Here is a 16,066-nt window from a genome sequence, read left to right as displayed (position 1 = left end):
TTTTTTAATGAGTTGACAATGCGTTGAGCCTAATCATCTGTATGTGCGTCATAGAGTCAAACCTTTCCTTAAAACTCAGATTTTCGTCCGTGTGATTCTGAATATGATGGAAACTGGCTGGTAACGAGACAGGTGGATTATAAGGTAATCCTTGATTTGGAGGATCCATTCTGGGTTGCTCACCGGGACCTGAGATTTTGTCTTCTGAGCTTCTGTGCTGGAGCCCATTCTCGGGGAATTTTTTTTCTAGCGGTGTGTGTGTTTGGGGCAGTTCTGCGTGTGGTATTTTTATGGTGCCTGTTGTGTGTGTCTTTTTAGATGTTGATCGGGGTGTTGGTGCTTAATAGCACACACTCTGTTAGAGATCCAAAGGTGCTTTTTCAAAGGGCAACTGGACTTTTGTTTTTTCTTTTGAAGATGTTTCGCTTCTCATTCAAGAAGCTTCTTCAGCTCTGACTGGATGACAGGGCATGGAAGGGTTTATACTCCTTGCAGGCAGCATTCAAAAGCTCCAAACCCATTTCTCCAGATAGAATAATTATACGTTTATTGACAAAGTTTATACACAGCAGTTTAACACGCGTGCTACAGCTACAGTTAGGGCGGCCATTTTGAACATGGCTGCTTGCAAACAAGCCCGTTATTTCCGATACCAGATCTGGATAGCTTTCGCTCGTTTAATCTTCCTCTGGAGCTGCAGGATCCCATACAGGAGGGCCTCAGCGGTAGGAGGGCAGCCTGCAAGAGGCAAAACATTGACCTCAAAAAGGTGGAGGGAAGATCTTAAAATTCCCAGGCCGTAGCAAGGGGATCTCGCTTTATCCAGCTCTCCCAACATAAATTGCTCCGAGACGTAGCAAAGCTTCTAGGACTGAGAACTATATAGACTTACAACTTATTTGTAATTTAAGGTTGAAATGAGGGGTCCTTGGTGCTCTCTGGTTTTCTTGCAGACATTTTATGGCCAAACTGGGCAACACAATCAGTGCTAGCAGGGAGTGTTCAGACAAACCCCACTCCTTTCTTCCAGGCACTGATGACGTTGCCTAGGTTAGTCAGGAAATGTCTGCAAGAAAACCACCAACCTCAGAGAGCACCCGGGGCCTTCATCACAACCATTTGTTTAGCAACGATTCAAACAGCACGATTACAACAGCACTGAAAAAAGGGATTTGCAACCAGTCCTCACACTTATGACTGTCGTAGCGTCTCCATGATTATATGATCAAAATTTGAGTGCCTGGCAACTGGCATATTATTATGGGGTATTTATCCACATAATTGTCGTTTGTGACCTTCCTTTGAAGTCAGTGGGGGAAGCTGGACTTACTTAACAACATGATTCTCTTATCAACTGCAAAATTAGGTGCCATTCACTTAACAGTTGTCTTGCTTAACAACGGAAGTCCTGGTTTCAATTTTGGTCATAAGCCAAGGACTACCTGTATAAAAAAAGGCCCTTCAATGTAGCTTTGCAAGATAAGCAGTCCTTGACTTAACGACCAAAACCGAGACCAGGACTTCTGTTGTTAAGCAAGACAACCGTTAAGTGAACAGCACCTGATTTTACATGGTTGTTAAACAGATCACTGCAGCTGTGGGAAGCCCCCCCTCTCTCCCCCAGAAGAATGAAATATTTTGGGGAATATTAAAAAGGCGGGATAGAATATTTCCCTGAAAGGGAGAAATGGAGATGCATGCGCTTAAGAGAGATAGAAATCAGCCCCCGTTTCTCTACCCCCAAGCAGAAACTGAGGAGGCCAGCTTTTAGAAATGCAGATTTGGTAATCCTTTCAGAAAGACTGGGGTCAGACTGAAACTCCAGATAAGCAGCAAACAAAAGGTTGACAAACTTAGCTCAGACAAGCACCTAAGATTTGCATTTCCCCTTTTGCCTGTAGAGCCCATAGGAATCTGACAACAGCCAAAAGGATATGTTCTTGCACAGGAACAGGAAGCTCAAGTACAAAACCCAAAGAAGGTCTATAAGCCCACCCACTCTCAACTCCAATTTGTCGGCTGTCCCAGAATTACACGGGGTTGGTGCTTCTGCCTCATCAATCAATGTAACCTTTCTTCCCACTTAGCCCCCATCCTCCATTTTGTTTCCCGTGCCTTTCTCCCGGCTTAGAACTGAACCAGAGGGATTTTCCCTTCCAACACAGCTGTTAAGTGAATCATGCGGTCATTAAGTGAATCTGGCTTCCCCCACTGACTTGGCTTGTCCAAAGCGGGCTGGGAAAGTCACAAAAATGGTAAATACAGGCCGGTTTCTAAGCACCTCCATTTTGATTGGCGTGGGATGCGGCAATGGTTGTGTGAACTTTGAGAACAGTTGCTAAATGAGCAGTGGTAAGTCGAGACCGACCTGTTTTCCATGTGACCTGTAGATCAGAGTTCCCCAACTTTTCCCGGTTGGCGGACCGGAGTTGGGGTGGGGTGAGAGGGAAAGAGGGTGGCTTTGTGGGAGGGAGGGGTATGCACCAGCATGCATGCAAGCACCCATTGCTCGCAGGAATACGGTCAAGACTGTGTGCAATGCTTGAGCGGGGCGATGTGTGGCCCTGAGCGTACACACACACACACCAGCCAGCCACTCATGCAGCCCTGTTGCGGTGCACACACAGCGTCAACCAGCCACTGCCACAGTAGCAGGCCATGGCTCATAGGTTGGGGACCCCTGCTGTAGTAGACAACCCCAGCATATGAGCCAACCCCAGCTCTCTGCTTCCACCTACTGGTCGCCTGGATGTTGCAGCATTAAATGGGGCAGAAGAGAAGAGCAAACTTCTCTAAACTTCAGGGAAGAGTAAAGATGGGGGTTATCAGTCTGCATTTTTAAAAATGTTGATTTTAACAAAGGTTCCTGACAACTCACTTGTTGCCTCTAACAGTGTTTTTCAACTGTGGCAACTTTAAGGTGTCTGGACTTCAACTCCCAGAATTCCCCAGCCAGCTGGCTGGGGAATTCTGGGAGTTGAAGTCCAGACATCTTAAAGTTGCCACAGTTGAAAAACACTGATCTATAACTAAGCTGAATTCCTTGCCCAGTGTTGAAGTGAAGCCTGGATTCTTTTATCTGGACACAAATGACCTTCTTTTTGGGGGATGAAGTTTGGGGAAGACCAGCTAGGAAGAGACCTCTTGATGGCTTTTTTTGTGTGTTTTGTTTTACCTGGCACATAGATGTCCACGGGCACGATCCGATCACAGCCCCGCACCACGGAATATGAGTAATGATAGTAACCTCCACCATTGGCACAGCTGAAAATAAATAAATAAAAGGAACCGTGCTGGGATCATTTGAAAAGCAACCCTTTATCATAGTGGAGGCCTGTTTCCTTCTGGATGATAGATCACTTTTGACTTGTCAGCCCTGGGAGAACCCAGATGCCCGGAACAGAAAGGAATTCTGGGAGTTGAAGACCACACATCTTATAGTCACCAAGATGGAGCCAATTATGGGTAGGAAATCAACTTTAAAGTGCCACCATTATGTCATCCAACTAACTTAAATTTATGTAAGGGGGTGGGTGAGACTTTGGGGACCCCCCAAAAAAACTACCAAACAATGGTACGGCTGAACAGCCTGGTTTGTCTATTTCTGCTGCCATCGACGGAGCTGCCACTTCAGGGATATTTTTTTTCAGAAAAGCCAGTAATGATCACATTAAATGATTCCACCAGGACTGTCTTAGTCAATGAAAGTGCAAGGATGCAATCAAAGGAGGGCCCATGGCAATGTTCGCACGACACATGTAAGTGAATCAAGATTGAAGGGTCTAGTTTTAATCCTAAGTAACTCCTGATTTAAACTAACATACAAAGAAACATGGATTTGGAATAAGTTAGCCTTCTCAGCTGTGGGACTAATTCCAAGAAAATTGACCTTATCTACACACTCAAGTTTTTTTTCATTCAACCTCTAAAACTCTCTGCAGTAGCATAGATGCCCCCCCCATTCTAACACCACCACCCCCGCCCCAAAACAATCTCCTTTGCAATGGCTTGGAAGATTTATAATCTTGTTATTCTCAAATGACCCAAAATTCTCATTGTCGGCAGAAAAGATTAAAACATCTGCGGGAAATAATGACCTGGTCAGTTTTGCTGTATAAACGAGCTGCGGTGGAGCCAGTTCTGAGGATAATAAAATACTCAGTGAGAACTTACCTCCCCATGGACACCACATAACGTGGCTCGGGCATCTGATCATAAACCTGCCAAGAAAGAAATGTGAACGTTTGCATTTGATTTGACAAACATAGCATGCCTGCCTCAGACCATTGAGTGCTGGGACTCTAATAATGTCATGCCCCTGAGGAGGAAGCCGAACAGCTGACAGGGAGCGGGAATGTGGCTTCGTTGGCTGTGGAAGGGCAAAGTCCGGCTGGGCAGAGCAGGGGAGAGGTAGAACAAGGGAGAGGAGTTCAGAGAAAGACCCAGGCCCACCCCCTCTTCATCCTAGGACACGAAGGGAGATACGGAGAAGAGAGCAACGTGAGTTGTGTGGCTTATGGGGGAGGAAAGGGCCCTGATTCCCTTCATTAGCCACACCTGGGAATGAGAGTTTAAAAGCCATGAAAGCTGAGTGCGGCGTCTGCTGGGAACAAACATGAGTTTATCTTGTGTTGACTATGGTTATCTGCATTCCTGGCATCCTCCCAACCGTGTTGAAATACTATTGTTCCTTCACGTCTGGAATTCCTTCTCTTGCCCTGCCGGACTAATTACCTCATCTTGCCTTGATTGGACTTATAGTTACAGTTTTTGTTGACAATGTTTTGGACTTGATTCTCTGCAGCCAAAGGCTGTACCTGGGAGAGTTTTTCTCCAGCCCAGAAGGTAACCAGGACATTGGGGGCAAAGTTGGAGCTAATAAAGGGACTCCTACTGATTATCTGACTATGTTACCTTTGTGCCACGCCCCGGGTCATCACAGGCTCCTCCGTTAGTTCTACAAACCTTGGCCATTGGAGTGAGGACACAAAAGGTCACTCGATTCCCTCCCTGAAGGGCTGAGTAAAGACCATAGTCGTACCTTCCGGAGGGCAGGGGCCATCTTGTTGGTCAAAGTACCAGCCACAATCATGACATCGGCTTGCCGGGGACTGGCCCGGAAAACCACCCCAAAGCGGTCCATGTCGTAGCGGGGAGAGGCCATGTGCATCATCTCGACGGCGCAACATGCCAAGCCGAAGGTCATTGGCCACAAGGAGCTCTGAAGGAAGAAAAGGAGGCGGCGTCGAACATACAGCACTGATGTCTCTCTGCTTCCCTTTTACGCCAAATAGCCCTGACCACGACTGCAGGCTAACCTTGGTTTCCCCTCATTCTTTTATCCTATCATGGGTCCAGGTTATTTGAGGGACCGTCTCATCCCACTGGGGACTGGCCCATCCAATCCGTGCCGACATGCTGCAGCTCCCGCCAGACCAATTATTCTAACTGGCAGGGTCCAGAAGCAGGGCCTTCTCTGCTGTGGCTCCTGCCTTCTGGAATATCTTGCCCCGCCCCTCGTTAGGCATCCAGAATTGTCCACGGTAATCAATCACTCCGAGACAAGTATAATCTCCAACTGATTTATTAGGAACAGCTCTGGTACTTCTATGGCATTTCCAAACTGAAAGTCGCTTTCAGCGCATGTCACAAAATCCACCTTCTTCTCCTCCCGCTCCTTACACTTCCTTAATCTCGAGAACCAATTAACTGCAGCTGGAATTTTTTTAATGCGACATACGGAATAACCTTGAACTTTCCAACTCCTTCACCACCACCACCCCCTTTGCATTCCTTATAACAAACTTGGCAGCTGGATCTCAGAGCTAACACGCCCCCCCCTCCCGATGTGAGGTTGGCCCCCACCCGTTTGTAAGGGCTCCAAGACTTGGCTCTGCCAGCTGGCTTGGGTCTCCAGTGAGAGATCAGTGCAGTGGAGGTGGTTGGTTGAGTAATAACAGATCCCAACTCCCCACCCCCCACTCTGCCCCCGCCCTCCCTATATGTCTTTGCTTTTAATCTCTGGATTTTAGTTTATTTAGGTTTTAATATAGACCAGGGGTGTCAATTTCAAGGACCTAAGGGGTGCTTAGATGTGGCCCATGGAGCCAGCCTAGAAACAGCGCAGGACGGGCCCGCGGTGCCTCTGCTAGTGAAAATGGAGCGGGGGAGGGGCATGTTTTCGCTGGCAGAGGCTATCAAAGCAAACTAAAAACAAAAGGAGAAATGTTTCCCCTTTTGCATTTGAGCAGTCAAGAAGGGACAGGAAAGGAGAAGGGGAAAAAGGAAAGACAAAAGAAAAAGAAGGGATGATGGGGAGAGAGCAAGGAAGGGAAAAAGAGGAAAGAAAGGAAAGAAGAAGAAAGGAGATGGAAGAGGGAAGGAAAAAGGAGTAAAGGAAGGAAGGAAGGAAGGAAGGGAAAGAAGAAAGATGAAGACAAAGAAAGGAAGATGGGAAGAGAGCAAGGGAGGGAAAAAGAAGGAAAGAGGGGAAGGAAGAAGAAAGGAGATGGAAGGAAAAAGGAGTAAAGGAAGGAAGGAAAGAAGAAAGGGAAAGAAGAAAGATGAAGAAAAAGAAGGGAAGAGGGAAAGAGAGCAAGGGAGGAAAAAGAAGGAAAGAGGGGAAGGAAAAAAGAAAGGAGATGGAAGGAAAAAGGAGTAAAGGAAGGAAAGAAGAAAGGGAAAGAAGAAAGATGAAGAAAAAGAAGGGAAGAGAGCAAGGGAGGAAAAATAAGGAAAGAGGGGAAGGAAGGAAGGAAGATTATAATGAGAGTGAGTGAGGGTCTCAGGGAAGGCCTGCTTTAGCACTTGGCCACTTTAGGGGCCCCGACACGAGTCCCCAGGTGCCCCCATCACACCCGCCATCGCCATGCCCACCCCAGCCACATGGCCCCTGGCCATGCCCCACCCAGGTCAAACACGACTCTAGTTGCGGCCCTCAATGCAACTGAGTTTGACACCACTGATACAGATGGGGACCCCTCCTCTAATGCATTGAAAAGCAGGGCGCAGGGCTGCCATTCAGAAACTGACATCGGAATGCATTTGCAACTGATATCAAATGAATTTCAAACTCAGGAGATGCTTTGGGTGAAAACTTTCTTCGAACAGGGGGGACCCCAACTGGTCAGACACTGCTGCTACTTACTCGACGGATCCAGTTGATCAAATCATCCAGCTTCGTGACCACATATTCCCCTCGGCTGCTGGGAAGCGGCGGCTTCTTTGGAAGAACGGCACTGCTCTTTTCCTGCACCTGGACAGAACTACGACCAACAAATCCACGGGTTCTGAAACAAAGCCCACCTTCCCTGGACAAATCCCCCCAATCTTGGAACTCTCCAAAGCTACTTTGGCTTCCGGGCACCAACGACCCAAAGCTCAACACTCTGCCTCTGACACCGTCTGAACGAAGCGCCTGAAAAAATGGATGATCAGGGGTTCAACGTTTGCATATAGAATATTTGTAGCTCAGGGTTGAGCTGTGGGGTCGTTGGTGCTCTCTGAGCTTGGCTGGGTTCCTGCAGACGTTTCATTACCCGACTAGGTAACATCACCAGTGCTAGTAGGGACTGGGATCCATCTCATCAGAGACTAAGCAGAAATTAAATTAGCTTGTGCATACGTTTTTGGGTACTGTAATGTTGGCTGAACATCCCTGCTGAGGGGATGCCATATGCAGGGATGCCATTCTCATCCTGCTTGGTGAGTCCTGTCCCCCGCCGCCTTTCTTTAGAGCAACCTCTCCTGCACGCAAGGATTGGCCCTGTCATGCCCCAGTTAGAATCTGACTCCGAGGAAGAGGAGGAACAGCCGAGTGGGAGTGTGGCTCCGGAGGTTGTGGAGGAAACTGGGGAAGGGCACAGGCCGGCTGGGCATTCAGAGGAAGACCCAGGCCCATCCCCACTTCATCCTAGGGCACACAGGGAGGAGCGGATAAGGGAGAAAAGTTAATGGTGTGGTCTACGGGGGAGGAAAGGGCCTTGATCCCCTTCATGGGCTGCAGCTGTGAGGACTGTTTAAAAGGACAAACTGCGCATGGACCAGTGCTGGAAGCAAAGCGTGAAAATATTTCTAGCTTGTCAGTTCTTATCTGAGTTCTGGCATCCTTCCCAGTGTGTGTATTTTGATATCTGTGGCCGTCTTCAAGCCTTTATCCTGCCTTGTCTCATTAATTCTTCAGTGTGGTTTGTGTTGCTTTTTTTCTATTTATAATTTATATGTATTTTGAGTTTGAAGGAAGTTCTTCCTTTTCGCAACTGTTTGTGGGGGAGTTTTTTCTCCAGTCAATGATAATTGGACCTTTAAAGCCAAGTTGAAGGAATTAAAGGGACTTCACCCTTTTTGTTTGACTTTGCTGCTTTTGTATCCCACCCTGGGTCATCACAGGTCCTTTCTCTAAGCAATGTCTTCTTGATTGGTTCAGTGTAAGAATTGGAGTTAGTAAATCAAATTTTTTTCTGTTAATAACCCATTATAAGGTTGCATAAGGGTGAAGTTGAAGCGACTGAACAGAGTTCCAGTGTTTACTGGCCAGATGCCCTCCCTGACACCTACGTGGAGTTCGCAGCAGACAATTTACGCATTGAGCCCAGAGAAAGAAATATCTGCTGCTATCTAGGATCGAACTCAACAGCCTCCCGATTGGGATGAGATGAGAGCTCCACCTTCTAGGCCTCTGTGCCACTTGGGAGTAAATAAATCAATAAAAAGGGTAATTATCAGGTGTCCCAGGAGCAGAGAATACCTGTCAGTACTCTCGGCGGAAGGCGTCTGATGCAGCAAGCGGGAAGAACTGGTGGAACCCAAAATGGGCCTGTTGAAAGAACAGCCAACAGTTAAGAGAGTCTTCAAAGTCGGATTGCACAACAACCCTACCGGGTAGGAAGCCTATGCTGAAAGCCACAGAATGTAAACAGCTGTAGGGATGGCCCTGAAGAAAATGCAGATGTTCAAAAACACACTTCAAGCTTCAAAATAGGGAAAAGATTAGGAAGACATTCAGACTGGCTCCGTCTTCTCTCTCTAGTGGACAAAGAGAAGGAGACCAGCCAGGTTTTGTGGATTCCATCACTGCAGCTATTCTGGTCAGACTGGAAGAATCTGTTTCCAAGTCTGTCCTGACAGAAAATCTCCACAGACCTAGCTCCTATCTCATTCTTGGCTCCCTAAGGCTATAGAAGCCATGAATGAGATAGGATCTATGGAGATTTAGGACTTGTGGACTTCAACTCCCAGAATTCCTGAGCCAGCATGGGAGTTGAAGTCCACAAGTCATAGCAACTGACCCATACTTAGGACAATTATACAGTCCTGGGGGTCATGTGCTCTCCTTTTGTGACCTTCTGAGAAGTCACCGTGGAAGCCAGATTTACCTAACAACCACATGGTTCACTTAACAATGGCCATGATTCACTTAACAACCGTGGCAAGGAAGATCATAAACTGAGGTAAAACTCACTTAAAAACTGCCTCGTTTTGGGCTCAATCATGGCCATAAGTTGAGGATTACCGGTAAAAGCAAGTACAACATAATAGGAATACACACACATATGGAGCGTTTGCATATGTTGTATATGTTTGTGTGTGTGTTTCTATTATGTTATACTTGCTTTTACCAGTAATCCTCAACTTATGGTCACAACTGAGCCCAAAATTTTTGTTGCTAAACCAGACAGTTGTCAAGTGAATTTTACTCCATTTTATGACATTCCTTGCTATAGTTGTTAAGTGAATCTCTCTCTCTCTGAAACTGAGAAAAATTATAACCACCAATGTCCATTTAATTAAGAAACGGGGCCATTAACACATTTGGTCTTCAGGTCTTGAAGGTCTTGTGAAAACTCAACCGAGTTGAGTCTGCAGGGAAAATATTCCAGAGGGCAGGTGCTACTGCATTTCTCCTAGTCCCCGCCAGCCAACATTCCTCGGCTGATGGGATCTACAGTGTGCCCAACCTGCTGAACCAAATCAGATAAGGTAGGACCAACTGGGAGGAGGCAGTCCCTCAGGTAACCCTGTCCCGAGCCATGAAGGGCTTTAAAGATGACAACCAGCAGCACCTTGAATTGCACCTGAAGACACACGGCAACCGATGCAGTTCAGGTAAGAGGAGCGTTGAACATCTTTCACAATTTACTTCCCTGCATTCTGCACCAGTTGAAGCTTCTGAATGCTCTTCAAGGGCAGCCCCATGTAGAGCACATTGTAGGAGTCCAGGCAGATTCCAAAAGCACAAGTGATTGTGAGGAAAGTCTCATGGTCCAAGAATGGGCAGAATTGGGGTGCCACCCGAAGATGTGCAAAGGTGAAAAATCAGATCCACCAATAACTTAAGGCAATGGGGAAATACTCTCAGAAAAAATTTCTACAGGACTCCAACAAGCTTCATGCATCAATTCAGTTTGGGGGGAAAAGTTCTTTGCAGAGCTGACTTAGGCAGACTTACCTCAGAAGGAAAATGCCACGTGGGACTATGCAAGAAACTGAAAAGAAATAAAAGGTTGATGTGAAAAGAAGAAAACAGAGGTCTCCAAACTTGGCAACTTTAAGACTTATGGACTTCAACTCCCAGAATTCTCCAGCCAGCTGGCTTTGAAACTAGCTAACCAGATTACAACCTAGTATGTTGCAAGAATCCAGCAAGATGGTTGCAGTGTTGTCATGCAAACACCACTTGGGACCTTTGCGGCCAACTTCTGACAAGCGATGTGGGAAGCTGGATACACTTAAACAACCACACAATTGACTTAACAATTTGCTAAACAACCGTAACAAAAAAAAAGATTGTAAAATTGGATGCAGTTTGTTTAACAACTGTCTTCCTTAGCAACAGAAATTCTGGCCCCAATTATAATCATAAGTCAAGGACAGCCTGTATAAGAAGGATCCCCCTGCATCTTTCTTATGATTAGTTTTATAGAATAAAAAAGCTGATTTAAAAAAAAAAACACAATACACAGAACCTTTCATAAGATATTGGCCAAATCTTATATTTAAGACTGCAAAGTTTTTGCTGAAACTTTTGCTAAAGGAATTCTCGCTCCTGAAAGGTTTTGGCCCAACTATCAACAGGAGACACTTCTTAAATTTACCCCCATTTTCTATTTGCTAAATAAGAAGCTTTTCTTGCAATTTTCCCAAGCTACGGGACATATTCATTCTCCCCATCTTCCTCTTTTTCAACTTCAACGTATTAATAGGAATTTTAATATTGTTTAAACCAGGGGTCCCCAAGCCCCAGCTTACTGTAAAAGTTTGCGGGAATTTTTGTTGATGGAAATCTAATGCGTCTCCTAGCTAGAAAGGAGAGAGAAAGCAAAACAAGAATACTGGACGCACTAATTTTCTTATGTTCATGGGAGAATTTGTTTACCAATAAGGTCCTGTCAGTCACAAAAGGAACGTTGGTATGACAGTTGTTTGTTGCCAAATTGGTTCTGTGTTTGTGTATCCAGCCTTGTTTTCGCTGTCCAAGGAAGAAGTTTCCTAATTCAGAGCTCAGATTACAGCTTACTGGACGGGTCCCTCACTTCTGATAGGTTCTTTCCAACCATTCAAGATTTTTGGAGACAAATGTTTTTGAAGGTTCTTCTTATACTGAACCAGGAAGCCAATGCAATCCCAAGTTGCATTAACAGAGGGATACAATCAAGATCACGTGAAGTACTAATAAAGCCTTATAAGACCACACCTAGAATCCTGAATCCAGTTTTGGTCACCACACTACAAAGAAAGATGTTGAGACTCTAGAAAAAATGCAGATAACAGCAACCAGGATGATTAGGGGACTGGAGACTAAAACATATGAAGAATGATTGCAGGAACTGGGCCTGGCTGGTCTAGGCAAGAGAAGGACCAGGGGAGACAGGATAGCAATCTTCCGATATTTGAGGGGCTGCCACAAAGAGGAAGGGGGTCCAGCTATTTTCCAAAGCACCTGTAGGCCAGACAAGGAATAATGGATGGAAACTGAACAAGGAGAGATTCAACCTGGAAATAAGGAGGAACTTTCTGACAGTGAGACCAATCAACCAATGGAACAGAAGTTGTCTTCAGAAGTTGTGGGAGCTTCATCACTGGAAGCTTTCAAAAAGAGACTTGACTGCCATCTGTCAGAAATGGTGTAGGGTCTCCTGCTTGGGCAGGGGGTTGGACTAGATGACCTACAAGGTCCTTTCCAACTCTGATTATCTGTATCTAAGCCTGTTTTGCCCCCCACCCCCCAGTAGCAGCTTCAAAGCTCCTGCCCTGTCAGCCTTAACAGGTAGACCAGACAGGAAACACAACCTGACACGGGTAGTCCTTGACTTACAACCATTTGTTTAGTGATCGTTTGAAGTTACAACAACACTGAAAAAAGTGACTTGTGGCTGCTTTTCCAGACTTATGACTGTTGCAGTCATCACTGTGGTCAAATAATCAAAATTAGGGCACTTGGCAACTGACTCATATTTATGATGGTTGTAGTGTCCTGGGATCTTGTGATCGCCATGTGTAACCTTCACAGCCATCTTCCACCAAGCAAGTCAACAGGGTGGGAGCCGAATTTGCTTAATGACATGAGTCACTTAGCAACTGCAGTCATTGGTGACAAAAATGTCGTAAAATGGGGCAAAACTCACTTAGCAAATCCCTGGCTTAGCAATTGGGGTTTTGGGCTTAATTGTGGTTGTTCAGTTGTAAGTCAAGGATGACCTGTAAGTTAAGTCTACTTTATTATAAAGTTATATTAACAGTTTGGAAGTACAATTCTCCTGCCCTCTCCTTTACAGCTGGAGAAACCAGGTAGAGTCCTGTCTGAGTCTCTTTATATGTCATATACTGTCCAAACAGTTCAAACACTGTGCTAAGTTCATGGACTTTTAAAATATGGTCTATTAATTTAGTGGTTATGTATCCTCATAGTAATTTTGGCTGGGGCTACGTTTCGTTGCTGAGGCTGAACTACTTGGGCCACCTAATGAGAAGAGAGGACTCACTGGAAAAGACCCTGGTGTTGGGAAGGATGGAAGGAGAAAGGAGAAAAGGACGGCAGAGGATGAGATAGGGTCACTGACGCAATGAACGTGAACTTGGGAAACCTCCAGGAGACAGTGGTGGTCATGGGTGCCTGTTGTGCTATGGTCCACCGGGCTGTGAAAAGTCAAACATGACTTAGTGATTGGACAACAACAACTTTTAGTTGTCATTGTGGGCAAAAGTGGGAACAAGGAAGAAGAGGAACACTGCTTTGAGTTGGAACGGAATAGAAGAGAAGGTATCAATTGAACCCGACATGAATAAACAGGAAGGCAGCCAGAAACCAAAGTCAGTTAACCTGCTGTCCAGCCTAAGATGAGATTTGAGAATGATTCAAGGAGGGATGTTTATATGTGGGGAAGCTCCTAAACTTCGAGGGAACTTTTTTCGGGTTAGTGGAGGTGGCCAGGGATGTTTTAAAGGAGTGTTTCTCAACCTCGGTTATCCCAAAGGTGCTTTTTTTAAGAGGTAAAGAAAGATGAGAAAAACCATAAAGCCCAGTTGCCTCTTGAAAAAAAACAACACTTTGACTGAGAATCTCCATAAACATTCAACCTTGGTTACTTGGAAGATGTGGGGACTTCAATTCCCAGAATTCCCCAGCCCAGCTTTCAATTCTGGGAATTGAAGTCTACATGCTTCGCAAGTGGATTCTGGGAATTGAAGTCCACATGCTTTGCAAGTGGCCAAATTAAAAAGCATTGGTTTTCAGGATCCCTACCCTGAACAGGGTTGGACTAGAGGACCTTTAAGTGCCCGCCAACTTGTCTATTCTCGGTTTGGGAAAAATGGGGTGGGCGGAATCCCGCCCCTGCGCGCGCCCCCAAAAGCTTCTCCCACTATCCACGCACATCCGACCCCCCCACCCCCAAGGCGGCTAGTTCCTGCCGCCCTTGAAACCTCGTCCCCCACCCACCACGCAGCCTCCCTCCCCCGGCTCGCACTCACCGGGCAGCGCAGCCATCGCCGCGTCTCCCTCCCCTCCCCCGCAGCCCTTCAAGGCACCCTTGCTAGCTTCGGACAAGGACAGGCAGTGCACCTCCCCTGCCGCTCCGGGTTGGAACCGGAGCCGCCTTGCCTCAAGTTCCGGCAACAGCAGAGTGTCGGCGTCGGTGCTACTGCCCCCTGGCGGCTGCTGAGAGAAGATGACAGCGGGGGTGTCTAAAGCTCTTCTTTGCTTTAATCGGCCTCTTTTCATTAAGTTTTTATTTCTTCCCTTCTTCCTGTTCATTCGTTTTTTCCCCCCTTCCTTGATTCGCGCTTCCTTTCCTCCCTCTTTTTTTCCTTTCTAGTTTTTTCCTCTTCTTTCCTCCTTCCTTTCTGCTTTTTGGCTTTCCCGTTTGGTCTCTTTCACCCTTGCTTCTCTGGGGCATTCATTTAATTTTTTCCTCTTTCCTTTTCTTAGAAGTAGGCTTAGACCAGGGGTCCCCAAACTTGGCAACTTTAAAGACTTGTGGACTCCAATTCCCAAAATAGCTGGCTGAGGAATTCTGGGAGTTGAAGTCCACAAGAAAGTTGCCAAGTTTGGAGACCTCTGTCAGACTAACCTTATCGTCACTTTGAATGTACGCTAATCGGCATACATTAAAATGAAATTTTGTTGCATGTAGCTCTCAAAGGGTCACCACCTCCAATATACTAGACACAAGAACAGTTTTTTTCCTGAACGCCATCTCTCTGCTAAACAAATAATCCCCTCAACACTGTCCAACTATTTACAAAGTCTGCATTACTATTACTATTAATCTTCTCATTACTCCTTATTGCCCATCCCCTCCCACTTGTGCCTGTATGACTGTAACTTTGTCGCTTGTATCCTTACAGTTTATATTGACTGTTTCCTAGGATGATTTGATTGCTTATTGTACCCTATGATTATTATTAAGCGTTGTACCTGATGATTCTAGACTCTTGACAAATGTATCTTCTCTTTTTATGTACACTGAGAGGATTTGCATCAAGACAAATTCCTTGTGTGTCCAATTGCACTTGGCCAATAAAGAATTCTATTCTATTCTATTCTATTCTATTCTATTCTATTCTATTCTATTCACTACATACACATAATACATACAAAATTATGCATATATTGTTATGACACCGAGAAACAATGCTCACTCTCATCCATTTTTCCATTTCTTTCTACTAAAACCACAACTCTCAACACACTTTTTGCAGGACAGCCATTATTTAACCGGGCAGAAAAATTAAGCTTTGGGAAGCCCCCTGCACCCCTTTCTTCCCCGCATTTGCTTTGCAAATTATTTTCACCTCCCCGTTTTTCTCAATCTCAAGCACTTTAAAAATATGTGGACTTCAACCCCCAGAATTCCCCTCAGCTAACCTGCTGGCTGGGGGAATTCTGGGCCTTGAGGTTCCCACATCTTAAAAGTGCTTTGTGGTAATATATTTTATTCTGTGGGTCCTTGTATAGCTTTGCATAGATCTAGGGACTAAAAAATGCCTCTGGTGGGGGGCATTTCCGCCTGCTATGGGTGTTTTTGTCCTGTTAGGACCTGCGAAGCTTAGAGGACCAGATATGTCAGTGAAAGGTCATAGTATATAGCTGAGCCATTCCCAAGGGAATAGCTGAGCCATTCCCATGGGAATTTCCGCAGATGTATATTCTCATCCTGTTTATTCTCTTCCTATATATCCTGTGGAAATAACATCCTGTTGAGGTCACTTGTTTTCTGTATATGCATTTTGTTCTCAATAAAAGCTGGTACCTGGGTCTACTCAGGGCTGGCATCTGCTCAGACGTTTTCCCTGCGTCTCATTTCAAATGCCAGTCCACCACAAGTGGTGACCCCGACGTGATAGTTTGGAAGGCTATACGTTTTGGCGTGATAGCTTGAAAGCTATACGTTTCCCGCATCCCATACTCATCGTCGCGGACGTCGACTGGGCCCTCATCTTCTTCGCTGGACGGAGATAGATTCTTTTCGTAAGTATGGGAGGAGATTTCTCGAAGGCTCAGACAGGGCACATTAGGGAAATGAGAGAAATCACGGGGAATAGGTTTAAGTTTGGAGTTCATAGTAGA

The 16,066-nt window shown here is 45.8% G+C and overlaps 1 protein-coding gene across 1 annotated transcript; it reads right to left on the bottom strand.

The window, feature by feature from the left end:
* Positions 1-520: 520 nt before the first annotated feature.
* On the bottom strand, positions 521-14,114 carry NDUFS7 (NADH:ubiquinone oxidoreductase core subunit S7). The gene is made up of 8 exons (XM_026699081.2): positions 13,969-14,114; positions 10,448-10,484; positions 8,747-8,815; positions 7,148-7,265; positions 5,042-5,221; positions 4,174-4,220; positions 3,176-3,264; positions 521-738 (listed from the first exon to the last, which is right to left on the bottom strand). The coding sequence occupies exons 1-8, from the start codon at positions 13,982-13,984 to the stop codon at positions 641-643; spliced, it is 654 nt and encodes a 217-aa protein (XP_026554866.1). The 5' UTR covers positions 13,985-14,114; the 3' UTR covers positions 521-640.
* Positions 14,115-16,066: the final 1,952 nt, after the last annotated feature.

Source organism: Pseudonaja textilis, chromosome 1 (assembly GCF_049901715.1).
Source record: "Pseudonaja textilis isolate UNSWEBS1 chromosome 1, rPseTex1.2, whole genome shotgun sequence".
In the NCBI taxonomy this organism is placed as follows: domain Eukaryota; kingdom Metazoa; phylum Chordata; class Lepidosauria; order Squamata; family Elapidae; genus Pseudonaja; species Pseudonaja textilis.
Note: the sequence above shows the minus strand (reverse complement) of the source record. Positions and strands in the feature narration are given on the sequence as shown.

Coding starts and splice junctions, on each gene's coding strand:
- NDUFS7 (XM_026699081.2), bottom strand. Junction 8,816..10,447: donor CGTGGCATTTTCCTTCTGAG/GTAAGTCTGCCT, acceptor TTCTTTCAACAG/GCCCATTTTGGGTTCCACCA. Junction 739..3,175: donor CGTGGACATCTATGTGCCAG/GTAAAACAAAAC, acceptor TGCCTCTTGCAG/GCTGCCCTCCTACCGCTGAG.